The sequence below is a fragment of the Dromiciops gliroides genome, chromosome 3, assembly GCF_019393635.1.
Source record: "Dromiciops gliroides isolate mDroGli1 chromosome 3, mDroGli1.pri, whole genome shotgun sequence".
In the NCBI taxonomy this organism is placed as follows: domain Eukaryota; kingdom Metazoa; phylum Chordata; class Mammalia; order Microbiotheria; family Microbiotheriidae; genus Dromiciops; species Dromiciops gliroides.
The window spans coordinates 322,916,285-322,938,560 of NC_057863.1; the positions used below are offsets into that span (position 1 = coordinate 322,916,285).

The following is a 22,276-nucleotide window of genomic DNA, read 5'->3' on the forward strand; positions in this document are numbered from 1 at the left end:
CACCTCATTTTCCAACATCTTGATGTTTAAGAATGTACAGTGTTTACTATTCTGTAGATTTAAGTGATGAAACTACCTTTCTGATACCTTTTGGATTAAGTTTCATACTGAACTAACTTTAAGCCCAATATCTTGGGATTTTAATTTCTCAATCATGTTATTCCATTTGCCCTAGGTTCTGCCCATTCTACAAGACTGTAGGCATGCTCTCCAATATGATCGCGTTTTATGATATGGCACGCAGAGCTATTGAAACAACTGCCCAGAGTGATAATAAAATCACATGGTCCATTATCCGAGAACAGATGGGAGATATTCTCTATAAACTGTCCTCCATGAAATTCAAGGTATGTTATATGGCATTCTTAAGAGTTTTCCCAGTATCCTTTACTAGGAAATTTCTTTTTTTGAATTCTAAATACTGTGACTAAGACATGTGAATTATCCCATATCCATACAACCCAGGTTCTGGAAACGGTAGACCAGGTCTAAAAATTATGCAGCAGTTGAAATTCCAATTATCAAATTTAAAATATATGTTTGTACAAATTTAATAATGTGCTTCCCTTTTTGCCTTAATTACTAGGAAACTAAGAATAGATTTGAGAGGCAAGAAAAAGAGTAGGTTGACAAAGACTTGGATTCAAGTCCTATATCCTGTACATACTTAGTACTTTTGTGACCACAGGCACATTATGTCACTTATGCTCTCTGTGCCCCAGGCAACTCTCTAAAGCTGAAATACAGCTAAATTACTGATCTACCTTTGTAGAAAGGGGTTCCACACCCAGATCTCTCAGCACTGATGAAATCACAGGTCCAAATTAATCAACAACAAAAACCCCAGTAGAATTAGTTTTAAGTTTTATACTGAACTAACTTTAAGCCCAATATCTTGGGGTTTAAATTTCTTAACCATCTAATTCCATTTGCCCTAGGTTCTGCCAATTCTACAAGACTGTAGGCATGCTTTCCAATATGATATAACCCTATTAGATGGTGTCTACTCCATTTTCTGCTGTTACAATTGCTAAATTAAGGGCATTATCTTTGATTATATAAGATTCCTCTAAGCCTTGCATAAATAAATGAAAGAGATAACATGTAAAGTACTAGTAAGATTTCCTATATAAGATCTTTTAAAATTCTTTGGTCAGTTCATTGATCTTATGTACTTTATCTCCATAATTATTTCTAATAAGAATAACTCACATTTATATAGCACTTTAAAGTTTATCAGGTATTTGCCTTACTGAAGGGTGGGGGTGGGGGTGGGGAAGAGTATAGGAAACAGGATTTTACCTGTCTAATTGCTGGGGTAGATGCCTTGGTCACAGATAAAGTATAATTTCCCTGAGGACTGGAGCATAAGGGTAAAGGCTGGGAGGTTACGCTGCCACAGGAGGCCAGTAGCTGAAGTGGGTGGCATGTTGGGTATACTGGGTAATAATGGATAGGGATTTTTTGGAGTTGTATGTATTATAAACTATTCAACATTGATTTTTAAAGTTCATAATAAAATAGTTTATAATAAAAAATAATCATGAAATATAATGATATGTAGATTGTATTAAATATAGAAATAAAATATAATTCATAATTATTTCCATTGTAAATCACCTTAAGAAACCATAAGTGGCATGTTTGACGGTTGCATGTTTGAATGATAGTGGTTGACTAGCATCAGCTGTTCAGTGCTTGTTGTCTACAGAGTTGTACAAAAATAACAGTAATATAAAATAATATGTAATATATGTGTAAGAGATGCAAAATGCTATAGGAGTATCTTATCTCCTCCAGACCATAAACTCTTAGCGGATAAGTGCAATACCTTATTCATCTTGTGTCTCACTTAGTGACTCACTCATAGTAGGTGTTCAGGAAATCTTGGTTTAATGGAGAGAGAGAGGGGTGATACATGAGGCCTGAAGGGGGTGACCCCACCAACTGGAGGGAGGATAGGAAGCAGGGAGTGGAGATTAGATGGGTGTCATAGAAGACAGGATGTTGGAATTGGAGTTTGAGGGATGATGGATAGTCTAGTCATTCAATGGGGCAATGGTAAAGAGACAAAAAATTGCAAGATCTGTTTGGGGATACTCTGATTAGTCTGGTTTGGCCAGAGCATAGAGTATATAAAGGGAAATCTAGAAAGAAAGAGTGCTGTCAGAATATGGGGAACCTTGAATGCCAAGTTAAAGAGTTTAAATTTTAGTATATGACAGTAAACTACATTTTAAAATCCTTTTTTAACTCCTATTGTATGGTTCTAGATTACAGTCCTTGTTAGAGAGATTCTGTTTTACAGCCCCAGTGATAAATTGTCCCATCTTTAAATTCATTATCACTTTTTTGATGCATACACATTGGCACCCAGTATTCCCTCCTCCTGTAATTATTGATACTTTCCAGTAGTTTTGAGACTAAGACATCATACTTTTATGCATGTAATCAGAAGCCAAGACAAAAATAAAGGTGTTTTAAGTATCTCACAGTCAGCCAAAAAGGTCACCACAGATGATAATTATATGATTCTCTGACTTTATTCAAAGATTTAGTAAATACTTGTAACTTAAGAGATCTTCCAAGGTTGTTTAAATTCATGCTTGTTTTCAGGATCCAGTAAAAGATGGTGAAGCCAAGATCAAGGCTGACTATGCTCAACTTCTTGAAGATATGCAGAATGCATTCCGAAGTCTGGAAGACTAGAACTGTGATTTCTTTTCTTCTCCTCTCCCTCGACCAGCTCACGTGTTCTTATCTCTTTAAATTCTATATCCCTTCCCCTTTGCTTCCTCATTGTGCATCATTGAGACCAGTATGTGTGTGTGTGTGTGTGTGTGTGTGTGAGTGTGTGTGTGTGAGTGTGTGACTAATTATTCATTTTCTTGTTCATATTTGGTGGGTCTTACATAAAACAAACATTCCTTGGTTTCAGTGTTTGATGGGCCTCCCTGATTCTTTGTCTGAAGTGTCGTATATAATGACTGTGACTATCTCTGGTACAGAGTGGGAATGGCTACACTAACAGTAACTCAGATAGAGGATGACTTGATGACTCTCCCCCTTTCCCCAAGTTACAGACAGGAGTAACACAGGTACTTTTTTTTAAAGCATTTGTTTTGGCTTAAACAGCCTTGCCCCTGTGTCTTTTGACATGGAGTCAGTACATGGAATGATCCATTGTTCTCTATGGTGAGCGTATTTGAAGCTTAGCATTCTGCTAGCTGCTTACTATGCAGAAAATAAGTGGTTTCTTTTTTTAAGTAATGAGATTGATTAATATTGTTCCAATTATGGGTTGCTTCTACTAATAAAAAATCAGGAATATTTGTAGAAAATTGTGGAGAATTACTCTGTTTCTCCGATTGTGCCTGAAATAGTGAGTGCATTGAAAGGCAGTTATGGGGCTCAGCACAATATTTGAATCGGTACCAAAAAGGGGGATAGGGAGGAGCCAGGTTGCTAGCTGAACATGAACATCATACTTTGAAAGCATGCTCTGTTTCCATAAGTAAATATGTTGCATCAAGAATTGTTGTAGTGCACTGATGTTGGATTTATTTGAAAAGTGTGCTTCAAATGATCGGTAGGGACACGTACCACCTTGCTCTCTTTCTTTCCTTGACAACCATTTTAGACACCTAAGCTTTTCCAAATTTGGTAGAGTACATATGAGCTTCAAGATGCAGAGAATGGTGGCTCGGTGGCTACTTGGGACCGTTAAGGAAAAGTTTGACTATAAAAATGCTACCCTGGCCCCACGAATCACGTTTTCTTTGAAATGATTACCTGTCCACCACATTGTGTGCATGTTTAAAAAAAGTATCCTGTTGGCCAGTTTGTGAAAAATACCTGTTCAAGAGCATTTTCCTTCTTGTGGTTGGTGATGTTGGCTCTGGTTTTTCCCATTACTGGCACAAGAAATTCCCCAGATTGTCTGTTTGTATGTAGCCATCGCAACATGACTTCAAAGGTTCCCCTCCATTTTGTAGGGCTGATGGGAGTAGTAAATTCTTGTGTTTGTTACTAATCCCTAAAGGTATTGGTGACAGTGGTAACATTCCACTCTACAGAGAAACTAAGGGTCATCTGAAAAAGGAGGTGGCTTCATCCTGTCTCTTAATGTACATTTTTAAAACGTGCTTGTTGTAGGGTACACGAGGAAGGAAAACTACAGAGCTTCCCTGAGAGTGGCAGTTTCCCATTTAACTATCACTTGCCAAAAGTTCTGGTATCAGTGCTTCAGAATTAATAGATTTTAGAAGAAAAGGGGGAGAGTTCTTTGAAAGGAGCACTTTAGCTATGTCAAATAGTTCTAAAGAGCCCAGATAAAGTAACTTATTTATTTTATGCCACGATAGATTGTTTTATTTTCAGACAATATCTTTTTATTGGCCTATTAAGGGTAGGTGCAATCATTTGAAGTTATTTTTCTAGTTTTGTTTATCCATTATAGATTGCATATTCTTGTGGTGGCCTGTTGCTCAAGAAAGCTGTTCTTCCCAATGAAACTTTTTTGAAACCTTTTCAACATACTGCCAGATAAGAGAAATTATGCCTTGGATTATTGTTGGCCTGTAGACCTCAGGGTGCTGTTTAATCAGTATGCTTGCAATGTGGCCCCCTACCCATTGGCCCTAAGACCAACAGAAATTTTAAAAGATTTTCCACACATCAAAAATTCTTCCTTATTCTACCATAAACCAATAGGCAAACTGAGATTGTGCCAGTGAAGAGTGACCAAGATTTTACTGTTACCTGAACGTCCAGTGTATGCATCTCCTTTTAAGAATGTTGATGTATGAGTTTGAGTTGTCATCGAAACCATTTTCCTTCATCTCTGGTGCCCCTTCACCACTGTACCATGTGTCGTAGAATTTCAGATTAGGGGACTGATCTTATTTCTTTAATGGGGGTGTGGTAAACTTAGAACAATCTTTTAAAAAAAGATGATGCAGTTCTATATTTATTGTGCTGTACCTGGCCCAGGTGGAGCCAGTTCAACCAGTTTAATTTGTATTTTTTCCAGTGTTAAATCTCACATTGTGCCCATTAAAAAATTTCCCCCCCCTCAGGAATGAGGCAAAAATATTGCCTGTTTTCTCCTTGAGATTTCACTTTATGTTACGAGTTGTGTACAATTGTTCATCTATGAGAGAATAAAAAGTGGATTTAAAGTAATCCTGGGTTTTCCTCCTTTTGTGGCCAAATCTACTAAAATAATATTATACAAAATGTTTAGATGTGTGGTCAATTTCTAATACTTTGGGAATTAGCTTATGGGTGAAGTCTTTTAATCTTTTGTGGTAAGGAAATGAGAACACAACTTGCTACTTTTGGCTAACTATTTGAATAATGATCCATAGAGTCCCCAGATAGCTCCTTCCCTTCCTTCTCCACCCCCCACCCCCCGTTTTTTTGTGGGGGTTTTTTGTTCCTTTGGGTGTTTTGTTTTTGTCGGGGTTTTTTGGTTTTGGGGGGGATTTGTGGGACAGTGGGGGTTAAGTGACTTGCCCAGGGTCACACAGCTAGTAAGTGTCAAGTGTCTGAGACCAGATTTGAATTCAGGTCCTCCTGAATCCAAGGCTGGTGCTTTATCCACTGTACAACCTAGCTAGCTGCCCCTTGTTCCTTTGGTTTTAAAGACTAGCACCCACTTAACCCCCATTGCCCTGAAAAAAAAAAAGAATAGCACCTAGACCCTCCCAAGTCTTAGCATTTGCTATTCTCAATGTTCTGTCTTAATGAGGAACATCTAAACAATCTCTAAAACTACACTTAAATTCAAGAGGAGGTCTATGAGACAAGGAAAAAGTAAAGCCTTATAAATTAGTTTACTTGTAAATAATTTAACTTACTTATAAGTAGTAAGGAAGCATTGCAAATTACATGAATGTTTTTTAAAACAGTATTTTGTTAATATCCTTCCAATTACCAAACACTTCTTGGAAGAAGAGCCCAAATATGTCTAGAGAATAAACATTAAATAAAAATAACACAGGAAGGAATAGTCTCTATAAAAGACCTTGAACTTGGTCTCTTAGCGCTTTTAAAGTGACTTAAAGACATTAGGTAATGTATTGCCACAGTATGAGAGCAGCTTAATCTAAACCTGCCAAAAGGAAGCATCCAGTTCCCCAAAATAAAATTACAAAATAGCTTAGGGTATGAAGTGCTTCTGTGACTTAAAAACACAGAAAACTATTTCTGCAACAATTTCTGAGGAACTTGAAAAGTTACTAAATAACTGAAAAGCCATTTCTAACAAATGAAATATCAAATCAGAAGGATCAATAGTGAATCTCAAGAAAGGATAAACTTTTTTTTTTTTAACAAAGAAGTAAGTAAAAAGAAGCCAGCTGCTGTGGGATTTAATTTACTTGTTTTTTGTGGTTGGTTTTTTTTGGAGGGGCAATGAGGGTTAAGTGACTTGCCCAGGGTCACACAGCTAGTAAGTGTCAAGTGTCTGAGGCTGGATTTGAACTCAGGTACTCCTGAATCCAAGGCCAGTGCTTTATCCACTGCACCACCTAGCTGCCCCTGGTTTAATTTACTTGTAAGGGAAAGGACACCTCTAAAATCAGGCACCCTTAGAGCTAGGAGAGGTATTACAGATCACATAGCCCGGCACCTTCATTTTACAAACTCTACACCCAGAGGACCTAAAATGTTTAGTTGTTTACCTAAGACTTCAGAGTTAGAACTAGAAACTAGATCAAGGTAGATTTAGGCAGATAGCAGGCATTGTGGACAAAGTGCTGGACCTGAAGTCAAGGAGATCAGTTCAAATGTAGCTTCAGATGCTTTCTAGCTCTAGGACTCTGGGAAAGTCACTTTGACCTCTGTCTGCCTCGATTTCCTCATCTGTCAAATGAGAATAACATTACCCACCTCCCAGAGGATAAAATGAAATATTTATAAATCACTTTGCAAGCCCCATAGTGCTTTAATTATTAAGCCTCTTAATTCCAAGCCCAATAGTTCTTCAATTCTGTCTTTTTCTCCTTCCTTAGCTTAAAAAAAAAATTGGAAATCAAGAAAATTCCTTGTCTGATAAAAGTAGAAGGGATGCAAACCGGCAGTTTCCAAAGGAAATCCGCACTATGAACAGCTACGTGGGGAAAAAATTGTTCCAAGTCGTGAATTATTACAGAAATGCAAATTAAAGCAATTCTAAGGTTACCCTTTACATCCATCAGATTGAAAACAATGACAAAAAAAAGAAATTGACAATTTTTGGAGGGGATGTGGGAAAAGGGACACCACTACAAGGTTGGAGATCATAGAGGAAGAGGTTCCATATATACAAAGTAATTTATAATAGCAAAGAATTAGAAATTAAGGGGGTGCCCATCGATTGGAGAATGGCTTAATAAATTGTGGCATGAAGGTAATGGAGCACTTTTATAATTACTATAAGTATTAAAAGGTTTCAGAGAATACTTGTATGATGAACTACTGCAAAGTGTAGTAAGCAGAACTAGGAACAATTTCTACAACAGCTGCAACACCATTGTAAAATATTTGACTTAAGAACACTGATCAAAGTAATGACCAACCATGATTCCAGAGGATTGATGATGAAGTATGCTGCCCACTTCCTGAAATAGAAATCTATGCACTCTAAGTGCATCAGATGTATTTTTGGATGTGGCTAATGCAGGCATTTGTTTTGATTGTGCATTTTTGTTTTTCTTTTTTTCTTACTGGAAGGGGGATAGAAAACAAAATGTTCATTGAAAAAAAAGATAAATTTCAATTTTAAAAAATAAGATAAACTAAAAAAATTTTTTAAAGAAGAACTAAAACTGATGCTTATACTGGCTAAGTAAAAAAGCCCAGAGTGTCAAAGATTGTCCTGTGACAATCACAGAGAGGTCTCTCTCTTAGACATTGCGGGCAAGATTCTTGCCAGAGTCTTCTTTAATAGGCTGATCCTTCACCTGGAAGATGGTCCACTACCTGAGAGTTAGTATGGCCTCAGAAAGGACTGAGAAATAGTTGATATGGTGTCTGCTGCCCAACTACTTCAGGAGAAATGTTCACTGATCTGACCAAGGCCTTTGATACTGTCAGTCATAAGAACTTATGGAAAATTATGTCAAAATTTGGTTGCCTGGAGTTCATCAGTATTGCACATCAGTTTCATGATAGCATGCTTTGCCTAGGTTCTGGATAATGGACAATGTTTCAGTCACCACTGGAGCGAAGGAAAGCTGTGTGCTTGCTCCCATGCTTTTTAGCATGTTTTCAGCAATGTTGTCAGACACCTTCAATGAGGATGAACATGGCTTCAAGGTCAGCTTCTGCTCTGATGGCGAATTATTGAACTTGAAAAGGCTACAAGCCAAGACTAAAATGGAGAGAGAGTTGGTACATGACTTTTTGTTCACAGATAATTGTGCACTCCATGCAACTTCTGAAGCTGAGGTTCAACAGAACATGGATCGATTCTCTGCTGCTTGTGCTAATTTTGGCCTAATGATTAACACCAAGAAAGCACAGGTTTCCACCAGCCAGAACCACACCATTCATACATGGAACCATCAATTATATAGCAGATGAAGAAATTGTGAATACTGTGGATAAATTCACTTACCTTGGCAGTATATTTTCCAGGGTACATAGTACATAGTACGTAGATGAGGAAGTTGATGCATGCATTGCCAGAGCTAGTTCAGTGTTTAGGAAGCTCTGAGGGAAAGTGTGGAAAGAAGTATTAGGTGCAGCAAGGTGGCTCAGTGGATAGAACACCGGCCCTGGATTCAGGAGGACCTAAGTTCAAATCTGGCCTCAGACACTTAACACTTACTAGCTGTGTGACCCTGGGCAAGTCAACCCCAACTTCCTCACCCCAAAAAAAAAAAAAAGTATTAGACTGCTTACCAAACAAAGTCGACAGAGCTGTTGTGCTGATCTTATTGTTGTATGCCTGTGAATCCTGGACAGTCAGTCTACCAGCATTATGTCAGGAAACTGAATCGCTTCCTTTTGAATTGTTTTAGGAATATTCTGAAGATCACTGTGAGGAAATGGGGATTGGTCTCCTCTCAATCCAGACCTATTTGAGGAAAAAGGTCTGCTTCTCCTCCCCCCCACCCCACCTCTGGCAAAACAAAATCACATGATTCAGGGAAAACCTAAGCTGGTTGCAATTAGATATGCTCCTAAACTGTGTCCATATAAGGGAGGAATTGAAGAGTTGTCATGAACTGTATTTCCTCCCCTTTGACTGATTAGCTAGTTTGGGGCGCATAGATTGTAACCCTTGAGTAATCAGAATAATAGTGAAAAAGGAGAGGAGCCATTAAAAGGCCTTTAAGCCTCCATTTTGGTGTTCACTCCACAAAGTGTGGCCCATTCTTGTGAGAATGACAATAAATGAGCTTTTAACACATCACCAACGCTGAGTTCCAGAAGTTATTTGAAGTGATTTTTCTCACAATCACCCAGCAGGATAAGGTACTAGACCAAAAAAAAGGTACTAGACACTAAAGTCCCTTCTTCAGCTAACCTGACAAGCATTCAAACTTTATAGAGATCTCATGCAAGGCAGGCACTCACATGGTGATGAGAAAAAGCAATACAAGGACACTCTTGAGGTCTCTTTGAAGAACTTTGGGATCAGTTGTGTGACATGGGGGATGCTGGCAAAGGATCGCCCAGCATGGTTTGCCCACATCAAAGAAGGCACAGTGATCTATGAGCTAAGGAGAATTGCAGTAGGTCAAAGGAAACATGAGATGCACACATTTAGAGACATTTCTACTCCAAATGTTCATATGGACCATTTGTACCCAACCTGTGGTAGAATGTGTTAAGCTCATATTGGTCTGATTAGCCACAGTAGGACACACTGTACCTTAACTCCAGCATAATAATGTTATTTTGAACCTCTTTGAGAATGAAAGACAACAATCATTATTCCTTGGTGGCTTATAATGTCATTAACTTTCCCTTGCCCAATTCTAATTTTTAAGAAGTTAATTTCTTCCTTAAGTTTTTGGATCTCTTTTTTCACTTGGTTGACTTTTTTTTTTCATATTTTTTCTTGATTTTCTTAGATTGAGCTTTTTTTTCTGAATTTTTCCTCAATCTCTCTTATTTGACCTTTAAAGTCCTTTTTTTTTTTTTTTGGTTTGGTTTTGCGGGGCAGTGGGGGTTAAGTGACTTGCCCAAGGTCACACAGCTAGTAGGTGTCAAGTGTCTGAGGCCAGATTTGAACTCAGGTACTCCTGAATCCAGGGCCGGTGCTTTATCCACTGTGCCACCTAGCTGCCCCTAAAGTCCTTTTTAAACTCTTTTAAGAACTCTTTTTGGACTTGTGACCACTTGACATTTTTCTTTAAAGTAGGAGTGGCTTTTTTAACTTCACTGTCTTCTGAGTATGAGCCCATATTTTCTCTATCCCCATAGTAGATATCTTTGGTTGGGTTCTTTCTTCTTTGCTTACTCATTATTTTTTTTTTAGTGACATTACTATAATCAGCTTCTAGTCCTGAGGTGTGTGGGAGGGTTTGGGGAGAGGGCAGAGCAGGGGTGATGCCTCAGGCCTCAAACTTTTCATACTGTTGTTTTCTAAGTACTGTCTGGGGAGCTAGGTGGAGCAGTGGATAGAGCCCCGGCCCTGGATTCAGGAAGACCTGAGTTCAAATCTGACCTCAGACCTTTGACACTTTTAGCTGTGTGACCCTGGGCAAGTCATTTAACCCCAATTGCCTCACAAAAAAAAAAAATTAAGTACTGTCTGGGGTCTGACCTCAGGCACTCCTCTTTGCCCCTGAGCCATGGCAAGGGCCCCTAGCCAGGCTGTCACTACAAATACTCTTGCTCTTTGCAGTCCCTCCTGTGAGTGCAAACTTCAGCTCATCCCTCTGCCTTGGAGCCAAAACCAGGGATTCAGCTGCAAGTGTCTACAGCCAGAAGTATCCCTGCCCCTCTACTCCCACACTCACCAGGTCTGAGCTCACTATCAGACCCCCACACTGGCAGTGAGGTAAAAGCTCCTGAAGCAGAGGATGCTCCCGAATCCAACTCCCCTAGGGCTTGTTGTTTGTTGATTTAGCTGAGGCTACCTGGAGGTGTTTACACTTCAGTTGGGCCAAACCACTGCTCTTAGAGGTCTGGTCTTTCCTAGGGTTTTCTCAAGTTGTCTTAGGAGGACACTTGCTTTATTTTGACTTATTATTATTTCTGCAGTTCTAGATTCACTTTGAGGCAATGTTTTTTTTTTGGTTTTTTGTTTTTTTGTTTTAGTGAGGCAATTGGGGTTAAGTGACTTGCCCAGGGTCACACAGCTAGTTAGTGTTAAGTGCCTGAGGCCGCATTTGAACTCAGGTACTCCTGACTCCAGGGCCGGTGCTCTATCCACTGCGCCACCTAGCTGCCCCATTGAGGCAATGTTTTATCTTGTTTGTGGGGGAAATTTGGAGGGACTGGTATTTTCTGTTCTACTGTGCCATGTTCTCTTTGATGACTTTTCCTTACTCTATTTCAAATCATGTATTTATCTTGCTCTAAGGTCTTTGTATTGTAACAATTGGGATGACACCACCTGCTGGAGAGTTACTGTAGGAAAGCTCTGCCATGAGGAGAAGGCATCTGAAGGCAAGCCATGGGGCTTTTCCTTGGCATCAGGAAGTGACGTTTGCTCGTGGGTACTGTCTATCAAAGCTACCAGCTGATTAGCTTGAAGCTGTGTGTGTGTGTGTGTGTGTGTGTGTGTACAGGATGTTCCCAGTTTCACAGGCAGCTTCTGGAAGGAAGGAAGAAGTGTTGGTCCTTTGGTTCTTGACCTTGCTATGGCAGGTCGGATGATGGGGTCTCTTAGAAATAGTTAGATTTTTACCTTTCTTTTTCTCTTCACCAAATTCTTGTTCTCCTTAATAAATGCTTAAAAGTCTAAACTCTTGATAAAGCTTATAATTTACTGGCGACCACTCATTAGATATTTTAGACAGTATAGCTAGAATTTTAGCCCCTTACAGAATAGAACTTTGCATCTTTAGTAACTAATGACTTTTGTGTCTTTGTTACATATGGAAATTGATCTTTTTAAAAGTAGGCAATGATCTAGATTGGAATAAAAGTTTCACTGAGTCATAACACCATGAAATACTATATCCCAAATTCATTCATTATTTTCTCTGATGTTAAAAATATGAATATAATATATGATACAGTTTGTTAATAGTGAGGCTTTATGACTCAAACTGACTAGTAACTTAAAATCTCAGTTGTACTTACCTGTACCAGATTTGAACATGAGAGATGTTAGCAATCTGATGTGTGAGACTAAAGATAGTGATAGTCACTGGAAAACCAGTAAAAGAGATTCAAGGAAGATAGTTGAGAGAAAAATCAGAAAAAGGGTGCAATGGAAATAATTGAAAAAAGCAACAAAACTAACAGAAATCCTCAAAAAGAATATTTAAAAATCACTAAGAAGAGTGAATAAACCAAAGAAGGCCAGCATGATTTCTAAAAACATTATGGCAAGTCACTTAACCCTCATTGCCCTGCAAAAAAAAACAAAAACAAAACCAACATTATGGCTTAGAAGATGTGAGGAAATGGGGGATGGTCTCCTCTCAATAAGAATATAATAGTCACCATTCAAATTACATTCCTCTGGACCTGTTTGAGGAAAAAGGTCTTAGATGCCTTCCTTCCCTTCCAACAAACAAGATCACATGGTTCAAGGAGCCCTGAGCTGTTCTCAATTAGGTCCTCTCCTGGGCTGTGTCCATATAAAGAAGATTGAAGAAATGCCTCTGTGTCACCTCCCCCATTGGCTAAGAACCCAAAGAATAATTATGGAAATTAGGGTTAGGAATACTGCATTCTGACTAGCTAGTTTTTGCTCAGAGATTGTAACCCTTGAGTAATCAGACAAGTGATGAAAAAGGGGAGGGTCCATTCCTAGGGACTACGGTTTAAAATGGGGCCTGCGAGCCCCCATTCTTGGCACCCACCAGCTGCACACTGGGTTGCCCATTCTCGAGATAATGACAATAAATGAGCCTTTGACACATCACCATGACTGAGTTCCAGAGAATTATTGAGCAGGAGTTGTTTTCCTCACAGAAGAAGCTGACATAAAAACTTATTTCAATACTTCAAGGTTTTGTAATTTCATCAATGTGAGAAAATTACACAGTGTTAAAATCTCACAATGATTCAATCACAACCCCCTTTAACTTAATAGAACATCTGAGAGTCATTCCCAAAAAAAATTCATACCAATATCTCACATGATTTCCCTTAACATCAATTCTTCAAAATCAATTCTTCACTATTTGTCCCCTTTCTACCCTTGCTCCCACAGTGTCCTATGACTTGATTGTACTTTCCCCCAAAATTCCCCTGAGCCCTCAATTGCTGCCTGTTGAAATCCTGCCCATCCTTCAAGGACAAGTATAGGTATTCCCTACTTCAAAGAATTTGCTCTTCTGAGTTTCCTCAATACCTGTACCTCTCACACATATTTCACATACATCCTTAAAAGGGTAGGTATTGTCTTAATTACCTTTGTATCTCTTTTATTGCATACAATTCAATTCAACTCATGAAGCATTTTTAATTGCCTACCGTGAGTGCCTGTTATGAGTAAGGCATTCACAATAAAAAGACAAAAATTGTTTCTGCATTTACATTCTCCTTGGGAGATTTTTTAAAAAGGCCTATATAGATAATTTCAGGAGTGAAAGAGAACATGGTAGAAAATTTCCTGGTAGAGGGAAGTGCCTGAACTGAGCCTGAGAAGAAGTAGGGCAGAATGGAAGGGATAGCAGGCAGAAGGCAGGGAAATAATTAGAGGACAGATCACTTGTTCCAAAGAAGGATCAGAGGGATGTCCTAGTACCCTTCCTTTGTCTTTGCCTACAGCTTTCTGGGGTATCACCAGTTAATGAGCCACATGACCTTCCTTTTGGGGCTTTTCCTTACACACCAAATAAAAAGGCCTAATGCACTAGTTGTTGTTCAGGCCTGTCCAACTCTAGATTTTCTAGTTATTTCCTTCTCCAATGTGTCCCCATTGTACAGATGATGAACTGAGCCAAATAGGGGTTAAGTGACTTGCCTGGGTCACATAGCAAGTAAGTGTCTGAATCCAGGTTTTAGCATTGACTAATTTATCTAATTCTTCTGTGAAGTCCTATTGTAGTTCCAGAAGAGAGTTCTGTTACAGACCCCCAAAAAATGTTATATCCTTCCTCTCCATTACCTGTCAAGTGAAACACTGTCATAATATATAAACCAAGTGGCAAAGAATTGGAAATTGAGGGAATGCCCATCAATAGGGGAATGGCTAAATAAGTTGTGGTATATGAATGTAATGGAAAACTATTGTGCTGTAAGAAATGATGAGCAGGAGGAGTTCAGAGAAACCTGGAAGGATTTACATGAACTGATGCTGACTGAGAGGAACAGAACCAGGAGAACATTGTACACAGTAACAGCAACATTGTGTGATGAGCAATGGTGATAGATTTGGCTCTTCTCAGCAGTGCAGGGATCCAAAACAATTTCAAAGAACTCATGATAGAAAATGTTCTCAACATCCAGAAAAAAAGAACTGTGGATTATGCATGCAGATTGAACCATACTGTTTCTACTTTGGGGCTGGTTTTTTCCCTTCTTTTCTGAGGTTTTTCCCTTGTACTCTGATTCTTCTTTCACCAGATGCAGAAATATGTTTAATGTGATTGTACATATATAACCTATATCAGACTACTTTCCATCTTGGGGAGGAGGGAGGGAAGGGAGGGTCAGAGGAAAAAAAATTGTAACTAAAAATCCTGTGAAAACAAATGTCGAAAACTATCCTTATATGTAACTGGAAAATAATAAAATACTTTAATATATATATATATATAAACCAATTATATAATTCAGTACATAAAAAAACAGAACTCAGTACAATGTCCTTTGTACATATAGGCATTACTTCATAAATATTCCTTGAATTCATTGAATTTTGTCCCTTTAGCCTTAGCCTACCTTGTCCAAAAATGAATTTTGACCTTCATTCCTACCTACTAAAAATATTGTCAGCATTAAATTGAACAAATATGAGTATGACTGGAACTAATTGCTTCTTAGAAAAACATCTGCCACTTGCATGAGCTGATGCAAAGTGAAATGTACTGTGCACAAAGTAACAGCAATATTGTAAGATGATCAGTCAGCTGTGAGTGACTTAGCTCTTCTCTGCAATACAATGATCCAAGAGAACTCTGAAGGACTTAGAGGAAAAATGGTGTCTGAATACAAACTGAAGCATACTTTTTAAAAAACCTTTCTTTTTCTTCAGGTTTTTCTTGTCTATGTTTTCTTTTACAACATGACTAATAAGGAAATGTTTTTCATGACTACCCATGTACATCCTATATCGAATTGCTTGCCTTCTCAGGGTGGGGGGAGGAAGGGAGAGAATTTGGAAGTCAAAGTTTTAAAAACGATTGTTTAAAATTGTTTTTACATGTAATTGGGGGAAAAGAAAATACTAAATAAATTCAAGAAAAAGAAAAGAAAAACATCTGCCCCACTGCAACACATCAACAATGCTCAGCTGAACTCCTTTTCAATCCAATCCTAGGGCAACAATGCTCAGCTGAACTCCTTTTCAATCCAATCTCTAGTTGAAGCAAGTGCAAATTATGTTGTCTTTGATTTTATTTTAGTTTCTCTACTTTGGTGTATATTTCCCCTAAAATTACTCATTTGTAGAAAGTCTGGATCATTTTAGTATAAAGTAATTGCCTAATGCCATCTGTGCCTTAATATTATGTTTTTCTTACTACCTCAAAGGATTGTTTTTAGATTGCATGTACTCTTCTGGATGCAAAGAACTTCCTGACATCAGACCCCCTAAGTAACTATTGACACTATCCTAATCATTTGCCAGTGGAATTTCCTAAACAAAGAACCTTGGGCAGGAAGAAAGTATAGGAAAGCAGTCATTCTATAAGATATGTTTTACCTAGTACGAAATTACTTATGAAGGTTGTCAACACATTCTCTTGGTGTGCTGAGTATATTCTTGTTAACTCTCTCAGAGTCAGGCCGATTATGTCACTCCCTCGGGATTCTAAGGGTACCTTCAAGGGTTTGGGGTTTTTCTCTTCTCCTGCAATTGACTGAAGCCCCTAATGTTTGTTTCTCCTACCCCCACCCCCACTGTTAGCAGCCCAGTTCCACTTAATTATTTAACATCAATTATCTTTTTTTAAAAGGGATATTTACTTCAAAGCTGTAGAGATAACAAATGTACAAACGTTTCCTCCCCAACACCTCAGGGGTATTCTCTCCCCTATCCCACCTCAATTTCTGGGGAGAGTGGGCTCAATTTAGCTCATTGGTGCCACCAAGTTCATGTCCAGCTGTGACCCAATCCTGCTACCACTCGTCATTGCTCCTCATGTCATGGATGATGAGTAGGTTACCTTCCCGACCTTTCAAGACTCAAGGTCAAAGCTTCCAGATTAATTTACTTCACCTAAAATGGAAAAGAACAAATTCTGAGGTAGTCAAAGAACTGAAGAGACACATTTTCACATGAGGAAGGAACATGACCCTTTCCCTTAGAGCAATGCCTCTCACCAGTCAGTGAAGAGAAACATCAAGCTGGAGCAACAGCTGACAAAATGAATTGACCAAGGCTAATTAAGGCTTTTTTGAAGGTGTCCCTAGTTCCTTTTTCACAACTGCAGCCTATGTAAGAGGCTTTTCCTAATTATGTGGTTAGCAGATAGTAGAAGTGGAGGCGAATATATAAATAATCAAAACTATATCTATATCTATGTTCATTGGTATGATATGCATAATGATAATACTCAACATTTAGACTTGTTGGAACTTCCCTACTTTCCAGGGTAGCCTGTCTTGGAAGCTGAACCAAAGTGATCAATCAGATCGATCCCCTGACATGCTTAACAATCCCCCACTCTTGTACCTGCCAAATGAACTGAATCAGGTGCTCTGCTGCTGCTCCTGGCCATGTTAATCCTGGTTCTGCACCCTGCTGAGCAGCCACAAGGCTCAGTGATCCTAATGACTTGGAGACTGTTTACTCAAAACCCAAGACTGCCTGTGTTATGGTCCAGCTGTTTGTGTTTTTCACAAACCCTATGCCTGTCATAAGCAAGTGAGCTTTGCTTCTTAGAAAGGAGGACTTAGCTTGCAAGCTGTTTCCTTCACCTTGAAATTAAACTTCTATTTGATTCTAGACTCTCCTGTCTCTAGCCCATTCTGTTCGGCTCTGGCCATCTACAGGTTAGAGGCCAGTTTGGTCCAACTCACAAGATCATAACCTGGTTTTTTTGTTTGTTTTTTTTTTATTTTGGTTTTGGTGAGGCAATTGGGGTTAAGTGACTTGCCCAAGGTCACACAGCTAGTAAGTGTCAAGTGTCTGAGGTCGGATTTGAACTCAGGTCCTCCTGACTCCAGGGCCAGTGCTCTATCCACTTCGCCACTTAGCTGCCCTGATCATAACCTGTTAAAGAGTGTCTACACATGCTTAAGTTTCTAAAAGATACTTCCATTACACATTATCACAACTCTCTCAATGAAACAGATTTGTTGTTGTTCAGTCCTTTTAGTCATGTCTGACTCGTCATGATCCCATTTAGGGTTTTCTTGGCAAAGACACTGCAGTGCTTTGTCATTTCCTTCTCTGGCTAATTTTACAGATGAGGAAACTGAGGTAAACAGTGACTTGCTTGGGTCACAAAGCCAGTAAGTATCTGAGGCCAGATTTGGACTCATGTCTTCCTGATTCCAGAGCCAGAGCTCTACCTGCCCAGATATATGGCTTCCAAATATACTTTATTAGTTTATTTAGCAACAAGAGACTTTAGCACTTTTACTGCCCAGTCCTCATATTATATTTTAGGGTGGTGCTAATGATCCTCTGGTTACCTGAGAAAGTTAGGTCAGAACCTTTCAGATCCTGCAAGTAGATCTGTTTTGGAACTGAACTGACTCCTGAACTGGATTGTCTCCTGTTCCTCTCCACCACTGGTTTTCAATTATCTTTATGGTCTAATTTTTAGAAGACCAGTTTGGAATGTATTCAAAATTCTGAAGAAGGTAAAGTTGAGAAGAGCCTTTGGAACTAATTACATTATACCTAGGGTTTTTCTAAACTTTCAAAAATTAAAATGTGACTGTTTTTCAGAGCCCTATGATCCTAACCCCTGTTAAGGGGTCTCCTGAACTTGTCTTTTTGAGTTGCCATATTTTCCAGAAACACTGGACCCAGAGCATGCAGGAGGCCCTGAATGTGTCAAGGATGAAACTCCTCCTGAACTGATACAACTTGTTGTTGCACCCAAAGCTGGGATCCTTGTGTGTCCTTGGGAAGCAAGGCCAGTGCCAGCCAGTCTGTTCCAGGCTGGGAAAATTCTTGTGCAGCTGGGGTCTTCTGCAGTTAAGGGGACCCTCCTATCTTTATATTCTAGTAATTCCCAAGGGAAAAGAATGCAGCTTTTGGACATGTGTACGCATGTTTCTATTTTGTGTGTATGTACATGTGTAATTCTTGTCCTCAAGGTGTTTACAATCCTGTTGGAAAAATAAAAATAGATATAAAACAAAAGAAATAAAAAAGAATACAGCATTTGCCATCACCTTGCTCCTCCACATGGGGAGTGATCTTGTCTTTTTTCCCATCTTTGCTGCACTGATCCCCTTCCCAAGTCATGCCCCTTCCTGGTATCCCTTCTTCCCTTTGTTCTGCTATTATAACTACTGTAAGGACTGGGAACTCTTTGGATTCCACATGCATGTTTATTTCTCTTGTAACAAACCTGGTTTTTACATAAGTCTCATGACTTCATGATATTGCCTGCTAACACCACAAAGAGGCAGAATCATTCAGTGAAATCCAAAAACTGGTTCGTCATGAAATCTTCCTCAGACTTAGAAATGTCTCTTACTCCTTACTTCTATTACTATCAAAACTTGCAACAACTTTATGAAAAAAAGTTTTACAAAGTAGCATATTTTCTAAAATGTATTCAATTTGATAGTAATTCTCTATCAAGTCCATCACTAATAGGTAACCTCTCAAAAACAGAATAGTTGGGGGTAAGGAGAAGTAGATAAATAATGATAGTGATAAAAGATAAGGGAGAAAGAAAAAAGTGTCAATGAAATAGTAAAAACACACTCAGAAGAGAATAGAAGGAAGTTTAGAAAGGGACACAGAGAAGCAGGCAATATTGGTCATATGAGTGGGTGGTCCAGGAAGTCATCGTCACATTTCATTTCATTTTTTCATTTACTCCCTTGGCTTTTTTAGCAAACCAACATGTCATCCACAAATAGATATTTTAACTTCTTATCAATGTTTATTCTTTTAAACTTTTCTTAGTCCTGAAAGCAACATCACAAAGTGAAGAGAGGTCCAGCCATCAAGTTAGGAAGACCTGGGTTCAAGTGGCACCTTTAACATTTAGTGACTGAGCACCCTAGGCAAGTTTCTAAGACTATAAATTGCAAAGCAAGTGTCAACCTGCATTGTTAGAGAGAGTTTCCTCATCAGAAATTGTTTGTCAATGAAATCACAGTTCCAGTCCACAAGAATCAATCTTAGTCCTCTAGCTAACATTTCTGTTCAAATAATAGTGAGAGGGCAGCCTTGCTTAACCCCTACACTTAGTAAGAAAGGTTCTAAGATCTCCCCATTACATATAATACTGATTCTTGAATTCATATTAAATGCATTCTGTTGTGACAAGTAAAAATCTTTCTATTCTCATATTTTTTAATATTTTAAAAAATGAATCAGGGCTGTTAGGTGGCACAGTGGATAGAGCACTGGCCCTGGAGTCAGGAGGACCTGAGTTCAAATCTGGCCTCAGACACTTAACACTTACTAGCTGTGTGACCCTGGGCAAGTCACTTAACCCCAATTGCCTCATTAAAAAAAAAAAAAGAAGAAAAAAAGAATTGATATTTTCAAAAGCTTTTGTATCTATGAATATAGTCATGCAGTTAATTCTTATTAAAGTAGCCTTTAAAAACATTCAGGATAGAGCACCGGTCCTGGAATCAGGAGTACCTGAGTTCAAATCCGGCCTCAGACACTTAACACTTACTAGCTGTGTGACCCTGGGCAAGTCACTTAACCCCAACTGCCTCACTAAAAAAATAAATAAATTTTAAAAATATAAAAACATTCAGGATCCTTATCCCAATTCCAACACTGGAAAATTAGGTTCCCAAAGTGAACTGGCTATATTTTCCCTCAGTGTTCTAGGATTTTCATTTCATTTTCATTTTCATTTTTTGTCACCTTTGCCAGTTGGTATGACTGCTTTACTGAGGGGTAATGGTATTTTTAAAATATTCTTCTAATATCAATACCCTCATTCAGTTGTGTTTTCCCCAATATCATTTGCCAGTAATCACTGCCCCAATATCATTTGTCAGTGCCAGTTTTGTTCAGTCATTTTTCAGTTGGGATTTTCTTGGCAAAGATGCTGGAGTGGTTTTTGATTTCCTTCTCCAGTACATTTTACAGATGAGGAAACTGCAACAAACCAGATTAAGTGACTTGTTCAGGGTCACACAGCCAGTAAGTGTCTGAGGCCACATTTAAACTCAGTTCTTCCTGACTGTGCCTGGTGCTCTATCCATTGTGCCACCTATCTGCCCAATTAATATTTCCTAAATGTCATTCACACTAGGACAATAACTTAACTATCAATTAAACCAGTTTCTTTTTCTTTTTCTTTTTTAAGTGAGGCAATTGGGGTTAAGTGACTTACCCAGGGTCACACAGCTAGTAAGTGTTATGTGTCTGAGGTCAGATTTGAACTCAGGTACTCCTGACTCCAGGGCTGGTGCTCCATCCACTTCGCCACCTAGCTGCCCCTTTATTTTTCTTCAATATCAATTATCTAATTAACAACAATTAGCCTTTGTAATTAGATATTTACTGAAAAGGTAAAGCAAGAATCAGAATATAAAAATATCTTTTTGGACAAGAGTGGGCTCAAATATAAAGTGATTACTACAAAGCATTCACCTTATCAAATTTATTTCTGAATGTGGCATAGCCCATGGAAGATGTTTCTCCTTGGCTTGCAGGGAGTGGTGTCTCAGGTTGATACAAAGCTGGGCTGGGTCAAGCAGATTGTTTTTCAAATGGGTACATGATCTAACATAAAAGTTTCCACCTTTAAACAATTATTGGAGCAATAAAGACATTACTTTTTGGAAGTAGGAAAGAGTTCATGGCTAAAGAAGTGATAGTGAGGATCACATATGACAAGGTGGAAAATTTTTGATTATATAAAGTTTAAAGTTTTTTTAAAAGCTAATATAAAAAAAGGGGGGGCAGCTAGGTGGCGCAGTGGATAGAGCACTGGCCCTGGAGTCAGGAGTACCTGAGTTCAAATCCGGCCTCAGATACTTAACACTTACTAGCTGTGTGACCCTGGGCAAGTCACTTAACCCCAATTGCCTCACCAAAAAAAAAAAAAAGCTAATATAAAAGTTATAAGGGAAATGGGTAACTAGGAAAGAAATCTTTGCAACAGATTATGCTGCCAAAGGTCTCCTATCCAAGATATATAAAGAACTTACTCAAGTTTATAAGACTAAAAGCAATTCCACAGTAGATAAATGACCAAAAGATGTTTACAAAGCAAGAAAGGTAAGCTATTAATAATTGTATGAAAAAATTATCTAAATCACTGTTAATTACAGAAATGTAAATTAAAGCAACTTAGAGAATTAAAGTTAAATTAAATGTAAATTAAAGCAGTCATACCTACTGGCAAAGGTGACAAAAAATGAAAATGACAAATATTGGAGGGGCTATGAGAAAATATATACACTAGTGCACTGTTGTTGGAGCTGTGAATTGGTCCAGCCACTCTGGAAATTAATATGGATCTGTGCCCAGAAAGTTACTAAGTTGAGTATACCATTTGACCCAGCAATATCACTTCTTAGGCCTACAGCCCAAAGAAATAAAAGAAAGAGGAAAAGGAACTATATGTACAAAAATATAGGAACTCTTTTCGTAGTAGCCCTAAATTGAAACTAAGGGGGCTTTCCTTACTTTTCTTCCTCCTTTTTGGGAATGGCTAAACAAATTGTGGTATGTGAATGTAATAGGATATTACTGGGGGCAGCTAGGTGGTGCAGTGGATAAAGCACCTGCCCTGGATTCAGGAGTACCTGAGTTCAAATTTGGCCTCAGACACTTGACACTTACTAGCTGTGTGACTCTGGGCAAGTCACTTAACCCCCATTG

General features: G+C 38.6%; 1 protein-coding gene across 2 annotated transcripts in view; it reads left to right on the plus strand.

The window, feature by feature from the left end:
* Positions 1-5,184, plus strand: part of ATP6V1A (ATPase H+ transporting V1 subunit A) — a 50,515-nt gene extending 45,331 nt beyond the window's left edge. For both annotated transcript variants that reach the window (XM_043999178.1, XM_043999177.1), the window contains 2 exons: positions 176-347; positions 2,617-5,184. In XM_043999178.1, the coding sequence (XP_043855113.1) occupies positions 176-347; positions 2,617-2,709 (265 nt within the window). In that variant the 3' untranslated portion in view covers positions 2,710-5,184. The remainder of the gene's footprint in view (positions 1-175; positions 348-2,616) is intronic.
* The last annotated feature ends 17,092 nt before the right edge of the window (positions 5,185-22,276 follow it).